We start from the raw sequence: 17,337 nt of genomic DNA on the forward strand, positions 1-17,337 counted from the left end.
TTTACTTGTGAGGCAACTTCGGGCGACTTTGAAAAACGAATCGCTCCATGTGCCATCCTGACGGAAATTTACATTCTAGACGGCGGGAAGGCAGTTTGAGGAGATTAGTCGCCCCGAAGAAGAGGAGATTTGGTGCTGGTCGACTAATCTCCCCGAATCTGACCCTGTGTATGTGCCCTTAGAAGGTGAAAAATTAGACTTCCCTAAAGCAGCTCAGGGGGGTTGCCAACTCTCTAAACTGTTCTAAATTGATACATTTAGTTGATACATTTCTTATCTTTGTCCCTGCTGAGCAAAACCCCTGAGTTTCATTAAAGGCAGCTGAATTGATACAATAATTGCTAAAACTCCAGAGATGGTGCCGATAAATGTATCAACTAAATGTTTCATAAGTTTAACAGCACAGAATCTGCACCTGAATTACTGAGCTGGCTGCCAGACTCAAACACCAGAGAGAGGAACCTTAAACTTAGATTTTGGAAAAATGGTAATAAATAAAAAATGGAAAGTAATTGAAAAAAGTCTTTATTTCTGGAGAATAATCTGAAAACACCCCAATTGTCTCATTTGTTCAGTCATGTACTAACAATATGAGTGGTACAGTGAATTTATTTGGAGCATATAAACTCTGGAGCTGGTCAGCTTACTGGGAAAGAAATTGATGATGCGCTTAAAGGGGTTGTTTTTATTTAACTTTTAATATGTTATAGAATGGCTAATTCTAAGCAACTTTTAAATTGGTCTTCATTTGCTTTATTCTTCTGACTCTTTCCAGCTTTCAAATGGGGGTCACTGACCCCATTTAAACAAAAAATGCTCTGTACGGATACACGTTTCTTTTTATTGAAACTTTTTTTTTATTATTCAGACCCTCTCTCTATTCATATTCCAATCTCTTATTCAAATCAGTCCATGGTTGTCAAGGTAATTTGGACCCTAGAAACCAGATTGCTGAAATTGCAAACTGGAGAGCTGATGAATAAAAACAAAATTACTCCACAAATAATAAAAAATGAAAACCAATTGCATATTGTCTCAGAATATTGTCTCAAAGGGGAACAACCCCTTTAAAAGACCAGCTGGAGTGATGGCTTTTTTTTTTTTTTTGCTGTCCTGGATATTCTTGAAGCTACTACAGGGTAACTGATACATCTGTGTTTTCATATGTGCCTGAATTAGATAATTCACCCTGACCAAATGTAGTTCACTGAATAGTTTGGTAAAAAAAATGTCTTTGGTTTTAGGAGTGCCGAGAGTCAGAACTGAGTCTGTGATTGTACTGTTTACTTGTTTTTGCATTTATTTCTAGCACCGCTAACCTGTTCTGACTGTGTTACCTTATGCATCTGATCATGTAACTATTCAATATTCAGATTCCCCATACTCACATAGCATGTGCACATAGTGCAAACATTCTGCAGCCTGCTATAATAATTCAATGCAGTTATCCTTTCCAACGGCTCTACTTGGTGCCTAATTTTTTTTTAGATCATTGTCTAGTATTTTGTGTATAATTACCATAACTACTCATCAGCTGCAATATAAAACTTCTAATTGTGTTTTCTAGGTATGGAAAGATTGTCTCTACCAAGGCCATTTTAGACAAGACAACTAACAAATGTAAAGGTGAGTTCTTGCATGTGTTTGCTCTATAGCTATCTGTTGCCATTACTTATCAAGTAGTCAGGCATTCCATTACTTTTCAGCACGAGAGATGGACATATATTTTGGCTTTTAAAATGTAAACAAATGTTTGATTTCTTCTTTTTTACATGAAAATGTCATTCTCAAGCCAAACTGTGGCATCTGTGTATGTGATAGAATTGCACACAATTCACTCATTTAGCTTGGGGCCAAATTCCAAATTAATAAATTGTACTTCTACTGGCTTGTGTGTGTGGCCAGCTGTACTTTTATGTTTGTTGCTGCAACAAGAAATCGGGAATCTTTACCAGTCCAAGTTAGTGATATTTCTTATATTGTCATCTACCTAGTTTCACTTGTTGGATTAAACAGAACGCTACAGAAGTATGCATTTGGGGTTGGGAATTGGTTTGGTGTTATCGGAGGGACTTCAGATTTTTATTGTGCTTTTTACTAACGTATCTCTACTAGGGATGCGCTGAATCCACTATTTCGAATTTGGCCGAACCCCCGAATCCTGTGTGAAAGATTTGGCCGAATACCGAAGGGGAAAACAATTTTTACGTCCTAGTTTTGCAACAAAAAATCATGCGATTTCCCTCCCCGCTCCTAATTTGTATATGCAAATTAGGATTCGGATTCAGTTCGGCCAAGCTTAATCCAAATCCTGCTAAAGAGGCCGACTCCTGGCCGAATCCCGAACTGAATCCTGGATTCGGTGCATCCCTAATCTCTACTGACATTTATATGAGATGCTGCAGCCACCGGGGCTCTTCATGGAGACAGGCTTAGTCTTGTCTGCCATTGAACCACATTTTGTTATATTCTGCTGCTACTCTTAAACATGGTTGATTAGTTCCATTGTTCTGCCACCATTTATCTAAAGGGAGTAGTTTGAAATTTCTTGGTTTACTTGTGTCTTATATATGTGCTGATATCTGTCATCCACCCTACTGGGTGACAATGTCCAAGTACAGCCAACTGTAGTCACTGCACTTCTCTTTTGACCTATACAATGGGTTTAGGCGATCGAATGGGACAAAATATCCCGTCGGATCGCGGCCGCATCTGTTAGTTGATGCAATCCGACCGCCCGTTCCCATTTGTTAGGATCCGATCGTTGGGCCACCTCAAGGTGGGCATATCGGGGAGAGATCCGCTTGTTTGGTAACATCGCCAAACGAGCGGATCTCTCCATGTATGGCCACCTTAAATGTTTTAGAAACGAGGATAAACAATGCCCTCAATCAGTTATAATCTTTTGAAGGTCAGGAACCTGTTATCTAATGTTTTGCCTTAATAAATCTAGGGGGGGGGGAGTTGCTCTTATCAGGTCATTTGGGAAGGCTTTAGAAAATACAAATTCCAGGCATTCCATGCATGTCTAGTATCAGAAGTGGGATTACCAGGTAATAGAGCAAAATGGAGGCCAAAGGAAATGTTCAGATTGAACCAAAACCGCTTTAAAAAAAGAAAATCATGTGTTTAATAAAGGTACATGAAATGTTTAACATCTATATTGTTTCCGTTATAGGATATGGGTTTGTGGATTTTGATAGCCCAGGAGCAGCCCAGAAGGCAGTAACCGCTCTAAAAGCAAGCGGCGTGCAAGCCCAGATGGCAAAGGTGACTAGCAATCTCTCCACACACACACTTAGACATGTAGGTAAATATAGATACATGCAAGTTTAATCCCATATCAAAGTACATTATTCAGTTCTGTCTTTTTTGCAATGTGGTAGGGCTTTGTACTTGCATGCATGTGAAAAGGATAATATATTTTTTTTCCTGTCTAAAATTGCCAACATGGACTTGCATTAGAGATAACGGGAAGGGGTCAAATTAAAGTTCTAATCAAGTTTCAATTTGTCGCCAAACGAGTGGATCTCTCCCCGATATGGCCACCTTGAGGTGGGCAATATCGGGCTGATCCGATCATGGGCCCTAGGGAATAGTAATGGGCAATCGGATCGCGGGGTAGATGCGGCCGCGATCCGACGGGATTTTCATCCCATCCGATCGAGATCGTCCAGATCTCGATTGGGGAAGCCCGTCGGGGGGCCCCATACACGGGCCAATAAGCTGCCGACACGGTCTGTCCGCAGCTTTTATCGGCCCGTGTATGGCCACCTTAAGTCTTTATTGTAAGCTGATGCAGCTCCACAATATTTACTTTGTTAATAACAAGGGTTAAACATTGCAGCATTGATGTTACACTATGGGGCCATGTGCAAGGCCTCTCTGTCAGTCACATACACAACCTAAAGCAATAAGTGATTGGTGCAGGACTGTATGAGGTGCAGACTCATTGGAATTTACCATTTACATCCGGGAAAACATTACTTAAAGTCAGGGAAATGCACCCATTGAAATGCATTATAAATTGGTTGGGACCACAAATAAAAAATTTAAAAAGCGGGAAAACTTAAAATCAGGGTACTTAAATATGAGGGTTCACTGTAGTTTATATAAACAAGCCGCTGTGTAGCAATGGTGAAAACTGAAAAAAGCTTCTGACGAAGTGACCATTGTAGTCACGAAACGCGTAAAGCCATGCACTCCCCTGCCCTGCTCATACATTTTTGAACCTTTGGAATTTTGAGTTTCTGCATGTTTTTAAATTACATAATAAACGTGATTTTTTACTTCTACATTGGTGCTCATCTACCCTACCATTGAGCCAGCAGATGCACCTTTAATTCTTCCTGTTTGCTTTAACCCACGTGACCAGAGTGGATCGGTTCAGCTGGACGGAGGGTTAGTGCTCTCACCCTATCTCGCGGTTGCAGTCGGTTTGCACGTGTATGTCCTTCACTATAGCCGCCTGCTTGGCCCTGCAAACATAGATAGATTGCACTGGGACCGATCAATTTCCTGACAGATGTTGGCAGAAAAATCGTAAGATGTACGATCGTTCGAATCCCACTAACTTCACGATAATTTCGAAGGATTGATCGGACTTCGGTAAAATCAGTCATTCGGCAAGAATAATCTTTGCGTCTATGGGGAGCTTAAGTTCTATATTTTTCCTGAGAGTATTTGTAAATTATAAGGTATATAAAAGAGTAATAAAATGAATATGGAGAAAATGCCATATTTTATATACTGAACTTATTGCACCAGCCTAAAGTTTCAGCTTCTTAATAGCCGCAATAATCCAGGACTTCAAACTTGTCACAGGGGGTCACCAGCTTGGAAAGTGTCTCAGATGCTTGTTTCGCTCTGAGCAGCTGTTGAGAAGCGAAGCTTAGGGGTCGTTGCAATTTATCAAGTAGAAAATAAGTTATGTCTATAATATAAGATGATGCTACAGGACTGACTATTAAATTCTGATGATACTGGTTTCTGTGCTGCCATGTAGCAATTATCTGTATTAATTACTAATCAACATTATACTGTGACATTTCTATTCTATGTGTATTGTATATTGTGAGTGGGTCCCTAAGCTCAGTAAGTGACAGCAGCACAGAGCATGTGCAGTGAATCAGCAGAAAAGAAGATGGGGAGCTACTGGGGCATCTTTGGAGACACAGATCCTTACTGCTAAAGGGCTGTGGTTGCCTTGGGCTGGTAATGAAGCACAAACCAAAATGTACAACATTTCTAGCTACTTCTTTAGTTAGGCTTTAGTTCTGCTGTAAGGGTTCAATTTACCCTTTGTTCAACATGAGTGCAATACATAGGACGTATGCTGAACATTTTTTTTTACGTGTTGTTTTAATCATAATACAATCTATGGGTTTTGTTATTTCTTGAGATAAACGGGGCAAACTGGGAGATTGTGTAAGAACTAAAAACAGAGTAGCTTCATTCAACTTTGTTTCCTCATTAAAACAATAGACAAAAGATATATGTCTAGCCCAAGCCCTATATTGATCAAACTGATGTTGAACAAGGGGTAAGTGGTTCTCACAATAGGAAATAGTAATTAAATGCCAAATAATTGACTCTAAACAAATCTGCATGTTGCCCAGCTGATTCACAGATCTATGTAGGTCTCCAGAGAATGAGGTTGGGAAATAGAGTAAATGTTGTAAGGCAGTTGCGGGGGGGAACTATTGCATAACTGTATGTTTACTGTGACCTTCACTTAATGGAAATAAGGGGCTTACTTTCTAAATATAATCACTTTTGATTATACCATTTCTGAAATAATCAAAATAATCTTTAGCACATTCTAAACTGCACAGTACTTCACCTTTAACAAATACATTGGATTATACTAATTGTAATGTTTTGTTACCTTGAACTGCATGCTGTATCCTGAAATATGGATTTATGTGTGTGTGTATGTATGTATATATATATATATATATATATATATATATATATATATATATATATATATATATATATATATATATAATATATATATATATATAACCCACCTTGAATGCCACTTAGTTCCTTGTTTTAAATCTGCGTGTTTTGTTTTAATAGCAACAAGAGCAGGACCCCACTAACTTGTACATCTCCAACTTGCCGGTCAGTATGGATGAGCAGGAGCTGGAGTCCTTGCTGAAGTCATTTGGGCAGGTTATTTCCACTCGTATCCTGCGTGATGCCAGTGGGACCAGCCGAGGGGTCGGCTTTGCAAGGTAAATGTGTTTAAGGTAGCTGCAGCACTGTATGTCGACAATTACTATCTTTACACACTTAATGTTTAGAAAAACTTTGGTCTCATCCTTAAATTTACTTGGCAATTTTTGGGGGTTTGTAGCAAACAATTACAGTGTAATACAGCAGGTCCTTGTTTCCTACTCCTACCGCAATGCATAAATGGGAAAAAAATATGATACTTTTGCAAATACCTTAAGTTTATGCAAAGCTCGTTTCAAGTATGTAAATGACCCGTTTTGTGTGTGTCTCCCAATAAAGAATGGGTACTTTTACTCTCAGTAGGCCTTTAGCTATACAGGGTTATTCCACACTCATATCATATGTATAAATATTTTTTTTGTGTTTAATAGAACTGAAGTCTCTTCAGAAATGGTATGGATTTTTTCACTATTTGGGTGTTTTTCAACTCACTCAAGCCACATGTATGATAATGACCAAAAAGGGCCACGGATTTGATGGGTGCGATATATGGGGAAGTGGGTTCTAACAATATTTTGTCTCTTTTTCTGTGAAAGGATTATATCATACTTTTCAGCAGCTATCCAGAATGGCTGCATCTTTGTTCCAATGTTTTAATACGGTATATGTTCCTTGTGGATAGGTAAAAACTGCACACTTTTGTATATAGTGCTATTTTGGGGCAGACACATTGTATCCCACTTCTGGTGTCTCACACTGTTCCTTTAATCATAAACCACCTGTCCACAGTACTCCATTTTTTTGGGTGTGAAAGGAAGAGATGTGCGCTAAAGAAAAAAAGAAATTTGTTGTAATTATCCACCATTGCTTTATAATGCAAAAAAGGATTAGTAATAGGTAGGTACATGTATTTGGCTGATGGAACACATACGTTTTATTTGTCACTCAAGTTTTTTTTTTATGGACAGATGCACAGGTAAAAAACAAGGTGGTGGGTTTCTGGTACTTGTGGTCAGGATGATATTCTCTAAAAAAAAAAAAACAAGCGTATTATTTTGCAACTGGCTTTATTCTCTGGAGTAGATTTGTGGCCAGTTATATTTAGAAAATTATCGCTTTCTTGTTTTAGAATGGAATCCACAGAGAAATGTGAAGCTGTGATTAGTCACTTTAATGGGAAATATATCAAGACTCCTCCTGGGTTTCCAGGTAAGGATGGATGATGGGTATAACAAACAAATTGTTTTTGTAGATGCCAGTCTTTGTGTGTTTGAAATGGAATCTCTAGGATTTAATATCCCAAGCAAGTAATATAGTAATACAGTGTCATATGAGCAACTTCTTAAAGGAGAAGGAACGTCATCCTGCACTTGGGGCTGCCAAATGTTCGGCACCACCAAGTGAATTTATTTATTTACTTACCTGAAACCCCAGGCCATCAGCAGAAAACTGCACGGGCCCGGGGGTTATACAGTGAGCACCACGGAGCGCTTTTCTTCCGTCTTCCTCTTTCTTCTCGTGGCTGTGCATGCGCAGTAGAACGAAAAGCTGTACTTAAACTAAAAAGTCAGCTATTTCGTTTAACTGCGCATGCATTTGCCCCACGAAATTTGAAGACGAAAGAGGAAGCAATCCGTGGTGCTCACTGGTATAACCCTGGGTTGGTGCAGTTTTGTGCCGATAGGAGCACCGGCCCGAGGTTTCTGTTAAGTAAATACAATCACTTGGAGGTGCCTAACATTTGGCACCCCTGAGTGCAGGATGACTTTCCTTCTCCTTCAAGTTCAACTTGCTCAGATGAGTGGCAAAATGTTTTCAGGTTTACTCAACAAGTTCAGTTGGTTTAGACTTATCACTACTAGATACTGTTTATCGGGGATCCCTCAACCTTTTTGTACCCGGCAGCCACATTAAAAATTATTTAATGTTTAAAAAATGTTGGAGTGCAACACAAACAAACAGAAAGTTCCTGAGAATGCCAAATATGAGCTATATTGACTATTGGCAGTCCCTATGTGGACTGACAGCCTACAGGAGCCTGTGTTTTGCAGTACACATGGTTTTTATACAATCAAAACTTGCCTCTTAGCCAAGAATTCAAAAATAAGCACTTGTGTTGAAGCCACTGGGAGGAGCTTTCAGGGGGTTGGTGAGCAACATGTTGCTCGAGAGCCACTAGTTTCCGGGCAGTTTGCAAGGCAGTTACTTGAAAATCACAAAAACCACTCCAGTAGATATTCTCTGAGGTCTTCAGTCTTCATCCTGAGGCTGTCTAATTGCTGCTGTAGACAACAGGCCAGAGGTTTTGCCTACTGTAATTCTACTTAATACTCTATTTAGGGATTTGGCCAAATCTAAGTGCCTGGCAGGACTGAATCTGAACCCTTGAAATCATATGACTTTAGGTGACATGATCAAGGGAATTGCTAAACATGCAGATCCCCACTTCCTTTTTCTAATTTGCATATGCAAATTTTGGCTCAGGATTTGACAGATTATTTGTGAGAGATTTGGGATTTGCCCAAATCCCAAAAAAGTGGATTTGTGAATCCCTAATTCTATTACTCAGCTTTGTTCTCTTGCACCCCTGCACTGCTTAATGCTTGCTTTGTTTGATTGTACACAAGACATAACTGTACTTAGGCCCTTGTACCTAGTTGCATAAAAGCATTCTTTTCATTTTTTAAAACACGGATATTACAGTTACAGTTGGATGAACACTTGTTTGTCCACAACTATACAGTACAGATATTCAAGAAAGTTTTTTATTTTTTTACAGCTCCGCAGGAACCGTTACTTTGTAAGTTTGCAGATGGTGGACAGAAAAAGAGGCAAACCCAGGGAAAGTACATGCAAAATGGCCGTGGCTGGGGGAGAGAGGGAGAGACGGTAATTAAATGATGCTAATGTGTCACTTGCCAAAGGATTGTGTAGGGCTGGCTTGTGGGTATTTGTGTGCATTACTATTATACAGTATGTATTATGAATTAATGTCATGTGACTTTTTCTTTCCCTCTGAAGGGTGGCATGACCTTGACATATGACCCTGCAACAGCTCTGCAGAATGGGTAAGATCTCCTAAAGACTCATTTCAATATTTTAGTATTACACAACACATTACTGCATTTTTCATTATATTCTTATATATATTAAATATATACTGTTTATCAGAACTGACATATAAACTCTGGTCTCTGATAGGTCCAGTGACCCAAGTAATCAAAACAGTTTCTTTGGAAAATGCTACAGCAATATAACAGTATGTTTCATTTTGTTTGAAGGTTCTACACTGCCCCATACAGTATTGCCCCAAATCGGGTGATAGCTCAGGCGGCTCTATCTCCCTACCTGCAGTCACCTGTATCTTCTTATCAGGTAAACAACATATGTCACTTTGCTAATAAGATGAAAGCATAGATTCAGCATCAGGAAGTCATTACTCATTAGAAGACATTATAGACAGATAACGGGATCTTTTTTTCTATAGAAAAGATCACAAGGGTCCACTCATTTAGACTAGCGGAACAAAACTTTAATTTGAAGCAGGGTAGGTGGCTCTTCACAGTGAGGTTGGGGAATGTCTTGTTAGGTGACAATGTGATGGCAGATTCTATTAATGCCTTTATGTGGCTTGGATAATATCCAAGGCTATTGTGATCCTTAGATCTACAGTTAATTAGTGTGTGTTTGTAGATCTGAATGTGTACATATGTGCACTGGGGTTCATGTGGAGAGGTTGAACTTAAATGACCTTGGTCAGGTGACGATGTAATGGCAGATTCTATTTTTTGTTTGCTCAGTTAAATTTTTTAACAAACTCAGCATTTACATATATACACAGTGGTATATACAGGTACCAGATTTGACAGCTTATTTTTGGTACAGTTCACATGAGTCTTATATACATGTTACACATCAACTGACATTTCATGGAGGAAGATTACAATGTCATTTTTGGTATACATATACTATACAACACTTAATTCACATTTCAGGGGTGGAGTTTATCCACATCTGCCAGTATTCCCTTTGCATGAGTTTTTTCCCCCTTTCTGGTGAGGGCTACCCTTTCCATTGTGCACATTTTACTAACCTCTTTTTTCCAAGAGGAGAGTGTTGGGGCGTTTCCAGTGAAGCTTAATGAGCCGTCTCGCTTGGAATAATGCCTTGGTAGTGAGAGGGATTCCTGTTGTAGACCCTATGTGTTGCACGCCTACTCGTAACAGGCAGAGGAGAAGACTGTCTGGGATTAGGCAGCCTATAACTTCTGACAATGTTTCAGTACCCCTTACCATTACATTTGTATACTGGGGCAGGCCCACGTGGTGTGGAGAAGGGTACCTGGGGGTTGCTGGTGCACCGCAAGCATAGTGGTGATACTATGGGGAACATCTTAAGGTGGCCATACACGTGCCGATAAAAGCTGCCGACAGACCGAGTCGGCAGCTTATTGCCCCGTGTATGGGGGCCCCCGAAGGGCTTCCCTGATCGAGATCTGGCTGAAAGTCGGCCAGATCTCGATCGGATGGGATTAAAAATCCCGTCGGATTGCGGCCGCATCTGTTCGTTGATGCGGTCCTGCGATCCGACCGCCCGTTTGCATTCGCTAGGATCCGATCGTTGGGCCCTAGGGCCCACGATCGGATCAGCCCGATATTGCCCACCTCAAGTGGGCAAATGCCACTCTGACAATTATGCAGGAGATTGAGTCTGTCTAGACCAGGAACTATAGAATTGTTTACTAATGGAGACGAGGGCTTTGTATCCTATCCTATTATACTATGGGCTTGCTTCTGTACTTGACACATTAGCCGTAAAAGTATGTTATTGTCTATGTTGTCCCTTGCTAATAGCCGTGCCCACGGGTCCCCATGTTGTTTTTGTATCCTGCCACGGCCACAGATGATATGGCGGGGGGGAGTATTGAACAGTTTGGGCGTTACCACCATTTTGACTAGTTTGATCCTTCCCACTGACCCAGTGGCAGAGACATCCACTGTTTAATGTTCCCTTTCACCAATGTTATTAGTGGATCTACATTTAGTAATGCATACTGGTAGATGGGGAGAGTGACTGTTAGTCCTAAGTATACAAATTGGATTACTATCTGCGTGGTACAGTTTTCTAATTGTTCTTGTGGGTCTGGTGCATCCAGTAAAAAGAGAACAGATTTAGACGGCTGACTTGGAACCCGGAAACTTCACCAAATTTAGCTGTTAGCCGCAGGAGAGAGTTGAGTGAGTTCCCCCTGTCCACTAAGTAAACCAGGTGTCATTGGTATACAGTTGTATTGTTTCCTAACTGCCTTCATTGTAGTAACCAGATATGTCTCTGGATTGGCAGAATGTTTGGGCAAAGGGCTCTATTGCCATGGCAAATAGTAGGGGGGACAGGGGGCACTCCTGTCTTATGCCCCTTGAGAGAGCAGATGGAGCCGTACTTATGTTGGCTGTGGGGGAGTGAATGAATCTAAGGCCAAAACCATAGTGTTTGAGAGAGTTGGTGATCCAAAGCATCTATTGTTTCCTGCGACTGTGCTAGCTTTGTTGCATATAGGTTTGAGTAGAATTGAACCAGTGTGTCTTCTATGGCTAAGCGGTCGCTAGTCACATTGCCTTTCGAATCCTTGAGTGTTACTATGGTTGGAGGGGTGGTGAACTGCTTGGCCAAGTGGGCTAACATGCACCCTACTTCTCCCCTTGGTCATATATCTGTACTTTAAAGAAAAGGGTTTTGCATTGAGGATTTTATTTTACACAGGAAAAATTGTCTATTGTCCTGGGTGATATATTTACAGCTATCTAATAAACATAATAACGGTACAGTTATGTTTTCTTTTTGTATCTTATCTAAATATTATATTGCTGTTAATATTTGTGTTTTCTTTGAAGGTTCACAATCCTTCCTGGATGCCTCATCAATCTTACCTCATGCAGCCTACAGTGAGTAACCATTTCATTCCTCCTTTTTATCATCGGCCTTTACCCTTTTTGTCCATTTTTGATTTTGCTTATGTTATGTCCACAGCCTTACCAATGGCTTAGTGACAAAATGCAGGGAAATATCATAGATCCTATAATAGTTATTGAGCATTACCTAGGGGTATGGCTCAAGGGCACAATTAAAACTGAAAAACTGTTTTTAGATGATAACGCACAAAGGCTTCCTCTGGTTATTACAGTCGGAAGTGGTCTGTGAGGAATCCTCTCCATACTGGAGATAACATAGACACAACTCCAATAAGGCATTATCAAAATAAGTTTCTGCATCTCTTAGTATCATAATATAAGATATAATATAAGATATCATATCTCATGTTCTGGGAAGGGCCTTCATCTTACCCAATCTGAATGTAAATGTAACATAACTCCATGCTTGATAAATGATAAGGTAATCCATTCCTCGTTGGTTGGACATCCAGACATTGTCAGAGTTGGTAAAGAAGGTGCCTTTTCCTGAGCAAAGCTTGGGCACCAACGTGATTAAATAAATTCAAATAAGCCCATGAATCTCTAACATGCAATCCGCAGCCCACTAGCTCAAACTATAGCATTCAGGCATGACAGGGGAGCTGAACTTTAAAGGAACAGTAACATCAAAAAATAAAAGTGCTTTAAAGTGATAAAAATATAATGCAGTGTTGCCCTGCACTGGTAAAACTGTTGTGTTTGCTTCAGAAACACTACTATTGTTTATATAAATAAGCTGCTGTGTAGCAATGGGGGCAGCCATTCAAATAAGAAAAGGCTCAAGTTACACAACAGATAGCAGATAAGCTCTGTAGAACATAATGGTGTTATCTGTTATCCACTATTTAACCTGTGTCATATAGCCTTTTTTCAATATCCGCCATTGCTACACAGCAGCTTGTTTATATGAACTATAGTAGTGTTTCTGAAGCAAACAGATCAGTTTTACCAGTGCATGACAACACTACATGATATTTTCATTACTTTAAAACACTTTAATTTTTTGCTGTTACTGTTCTCAGCTCAGGTTGGGCATCTTTAAAATCAATAGTGAAGAAAATCACTAAAACCAATAGTGACTTTTTTGTCTAAGGATGATAAATGTCCTCTCTGACGTAATAACACCAGTCCTGTAACTGCAGCAATCTACACACTGCTTTGTATTATTGGCTCTAAACCATTGGTCGCATGCACACGTTTTACGCCATTTTCTGCTGAAATGCTTGCTTTTGGGTTGACGTATCCCTGTACCAGCAGTGTCTACACTGTAGTCAAAGACAGCTGACAATTTGTGTTCTGGGCATTTGTCTGCCAGCAAGGAAAACATTACATGTGCCATAAGCATAAGATGTATCTGTGGGATGCATATGACAAGCAGGTAGTAGTGTTGCTCAGGCATGATCCCCATCATGTAAATATTTGGGGTGTACATGCAGCTGAGAAGCCCCTAATGGAAATCTGTCTGGGAGATGAATAGTAGTATGATCGTGCACTGTTTCCCATGAACTTGCACTCTTTATCAGGGAACTGTCCTTACTTCCAATATGGACCATGCTATTTCCATCCAGCCTGCTTCCATGATGGGACCTCTGACTCAACAGCTGGGACACCTATCGCTCGGCAGCACCGGAGCTGTAAGTAAAGTTCTCTCTTGCCAGCTTATTTGCATGGAGTAGATTATTGTCAAGGGCTGCAGCACTCTGATCACTGCTACTGTTAGCAATAGGTTGTGTGGGTTGTTGTCAAACATCCCATGACCTGCACCCCCTAATAAAAATAAAAAAGTCTTGCATGACCCCATTGCTTTGGCAAATATGATGCCATTTTGGGGGATTTTTAGCTATATAGAAATATGAATAAAGATCAGAAGAGCTGACTTACGCCTATAAATCTCAAACATCCCGCACATTGCAACGGGGCTAAAACCAATGCCTGTTTGGGCCCAGCATCATGTGTGTAAATACCAACTCATTAATACACAGTACTGTATGTTATAACACTTTTTTTTTATTGCATAGAAAGCTTCCTTTCTGAGAGAGTGCTGCACAATGCATGCATTGTAACAGTGGTACATGAAAAATGTTAAATATGTATCTGTGAATGAGCATTACTGTTGATTTATTCTAATACACAATGAACTGATTGTTCTTTAATGACTTGCATCTTTCCTCTTTAAAGTATATGCCAGCTGCAGCCGCTATGCAGGGGCCTTACATCCCCCAGTACTCGTCCGTGCCTTCCACTGTCTCCATAGAGGTGAGATTGCTTGCGGGTTATGAGAGATCACAGTCATATAATATGGCGAGTGCTTGTAGCCTTTGGTTAACTGGAAAGTAAACAAGTTTTTTAGATTTTGTCAAAATGCTTGGAGCCTTGCTAGAGGGGTCCCAGTCTGATGTACATGAGCAATAGTAGGTGATTCTGGAGCCCTGCGTACAATAATTAGTGTGAAATAAACCAATTATTAAATTATTACAATTATTATACTTATATATTTTAATATATCACAAAGCCAGCCATTCACAATCACAATTTCTTCTTCATTTTAGGGATCCACCGAATCCTTCTGCCCGGCCGAACCGAATCCGAATCCGGGCGGGGAGGGAAATTGGGTGACTTTTTGTCACAAAACAAGTAAAATATGTTTTCCCCTTCCCACCCCTAATTTGCATATGCAAATTCGGATTCGGTATTCGGCCTAATCTTTCACTAAGGATTCGGGGGTTCGGCCGAATCCAAAATAGTGGATTCAGTGCATCCCTACTTCATTTTAACAAAACACTGTGTATTGAATAAACAGGCAGACAGTCTGCATCCATAGTGAAGTCTGAGCAGTTCACAGGCTTACAGATAAATAGAAAATGGCACCTGTAGCAACCAATGATTATCATAATCATATTTCCCATGAGCGACCTATTCTTAGCTGCACAGAACCAAAATCCTCCTAAAGACTGATAGGTCACAATCTATGTTTTGGACACCTTTATCCTACAGAACTGGATGATTATTTATAGAGGTGTCTCATTACAAATTGTAATACAGCATCACTCACTGTAATAAAAGGTTGCAGACAGGGTCAAAATTCTCCTTTATTTCTTTTTTTCTCCTTTTAGTCAGGGTGCTATTAGGTCAGGGCCAGTATATTATGTGGAAGGAAATAAAGCAGGTGTTACATTGACATAGCCCAATGCTTTTCAATGCTCATTAACAATGCTTCAAAAATAATAACTAATAAAATAATATTCAAGGGACTTCTCCTTCCAAATATCTGAAGTTTAATTAATGAAGAGCTTCCCTTAAAAAACTTATGAAGATAGCCAAGCTTTTTATTTTTTTATTTTTTTTTGGCACAAACTCCACATGGTTAGTAAGCTCACATGGAGTTTCCTTTATGATTGCCTGAAAACAGAAGCTTGGGCAATCATAAACCTGTTCCACCCATATCAATATGTGCAAACATGTTATAGGCAGTGATCCCCAACCAGTAGCTCGTGCGCAACATGTTGCTCACCAACCCCTTGGATGTTGCTCTCAGGGTCCTCAAAGCAGGTGCTTATTTTTCAATATTGAGCTTGAAAGCATGTTTTAATTGCATAAAACTAAATATAGTGCCAAGTAGAGCCTGTTGTAGGCTGCCAGTCCACATAGGGGCTACCAAATAGGCAGTCACCGCCCTTATTTGGCACCCAAGGGACTTTTTCATGCTTGTGTTGCTCCCCAACTCCTTTTACATTTGTATGTGGCTCAAGGGTAAAAAAGTTTGGGGACCCCTTCCATAAGGTATTACTTTCCTTTCATTGTTAATACTGGTTTCCATATAAATTCAGATGTCGGAGGGTTGGCTTATTTAATAATCACTCTGTCTCAGACCAACTAATGGTGTATTTTGTTCAGGAGAGCAGCGGGCAGCCTCAACAAGTTGCCGTGGAATCTACCACAGAACACGCCACGTACTCCTACCAATGAAAACCATACCTGAGGGTAAGTAGACCTCTGCCACTTTGGCTTTACATATACTTTGCTGGGATGTAATGAAGTTATGGGAAGACAGAGTGATGTATGTTTGTACAAGACAAATGTTCAAGCAGAATCCCATTATACGTAAAAGCTTGCGGAAGCCATGTAACAGCTATAGTATCAGATATAGTATCACCTTCATCTTGTGCTTGGCAAATGCAAATAAAGAAGGTAGTATGTTCCTTTAAAGGGGTTGTTCACCTTTGAGTTAACTTTTACTATGATGTAGAGAGTGATATTCAGAGACAAACTGCAACTGGTTTTTATCTTTTATTATTTGTAGTTTTTTGAGTTATTTTGCTTTTTATTCAGCAACTCTCCAGTTTGCAACTTCAGCAATCTGGCTGCTAGGGTCCAAATTACCCAAGCAACCTTGCACTGATTGGAATAAGAGAGGAATATGAATAGGAGAGGCCTGAGTAGAAAGACCAGTAATAAAGAGTAGCGATAACTATAAATCTGTAGCCTTGCAGAGCATTTGTTTTTATTAGATGGGGTCAGGGACCCCCGCATTGGAAAACTGGAAAGATTCAGAAGAAGAAGACATATAATTGAAAAACTATGAAAAAATGAAAAGTTGCTTAGAATTGCCCTTTAATATGAAGTGAGTTATAAAATATAAAGAAGAGAATTCTAATGGTATTGGCTAGGCCTGAAGTTGAATTCAGAAAGTGTTTCTATGTGAGCTATAAGGCGTTTGATTGCAGCTATTCACTCATACTCCCTCTAAAGTGTACATTTGTGTCCATACAGCTCACCAGTTTACTTTCAGAATGCAGCATTACATGCTTGCGCTCAATATTTTACATTTGTATAGTGCCCTTCTAATCCAGGATAAACAGATTAGCCCATTTCATTTTCTTTTACTGACAGATAAAAAGTAAACTAGTACAGGGTATTGGCTACATTACTAGAAGCTACTGGGCCCCCAGTCAATTTAGCAACCCCTTAAACTTGGACAAGAAGACAGATGAAATTATAGATTAGTCAGGGTCTCACTGATTCCCCAACAGTGCTTCATATGTTGTCATACGTATGTATGACCTATCGTCCTACCGTTTAAATCGAGAATTCATATGATTTTCCGATCGCGTGGAGAGTGCCGACAGCTTTCATCCTGCGGAGATCGGTCGTTTGGTTGATTGGTCAGGTTTGATTTTGAACCGAC

At 39.9% G+C, this 17,337-nt stretch overlaps 1 protein-coding gene across 8 annotated transcripts in view; it reads left to right on the forward strand.

Annotated features, from left to right (window-relative positions):
• rbms2.L (RNA binding motif single stranded interacting protein 2 L homeolog) overlaps window positions 1–17,337 on the forward strand; it is a 74,069-nt gene that overhangs the window by 53,098 nt on the left and 3,634 nt on the right. For 4 of the 8 annotated variants that reach the window (XM_018247427.2, XM_018247428.2, XM_018247430.2 and 1 more), the window contains exons 3-13: window positions 1,568–1,626; window positions 3,179–3,306; window positions 6,085–6,242; window positions 7,313–7,392; window positions 8,963–9,072; window positions 9,205–9,251; window positions 9,465–9,558; window positions 12,075–12,125; window positions 13,676–13,786; window positions 14,331–14,408; window positions 16,047–16,133. In XM_018247427.2, the coding sequence (XP_018102916.1) occupies window positions 1,568–1,626; window positions 3,179–3,306; window positions 6,085–6,242; window positions 7,313–7,392; window positions 8,963–9,072; window positions 9,205–9,251; window positions 9,465–9,558; window positions 12,075–12,125; window positions 13,676–13,786; window positions 14,331–14,408; window positions 16,047–16,118 (988 nt within the window). In that variant the 3' untranslated portion in view covers window positions 16,119–16,133. The remainder of the gene's footprint in view (window positions 1–1,567; window positions 1,627–3,178; window positions 3,307–6,084; window positions 6,243–7,312; window positions 7,393–8,962; window positions 9,073–9,204; window positions 9,252–9,464; window positions 9,559–12,074; window positions 12,126–13,675; window positions 13,787–14,330; window positions 14,409–16,046; window positions 16,134–17,337) is intronic. The other 4 variants (XM_018247431.2, XM_018247433.2, XM_018247432.2 and 1 more) reach the window with 3 other exon arrangements.

This window comes from Xenopus laevis, chromosome 2L (assembly GCF_017654675.1).
Source record: "Xenopus laevis strain J_2021 chromosome 2L, Xenopus_laevis_v10.1, whole genome shotgun sequence".
Classification (NCBI taxonomy): Eukaryota; Metazoa; Chordata; class Amphibia; order Anura; family Pipidae; genus Xenopus; species Xenopus laevis.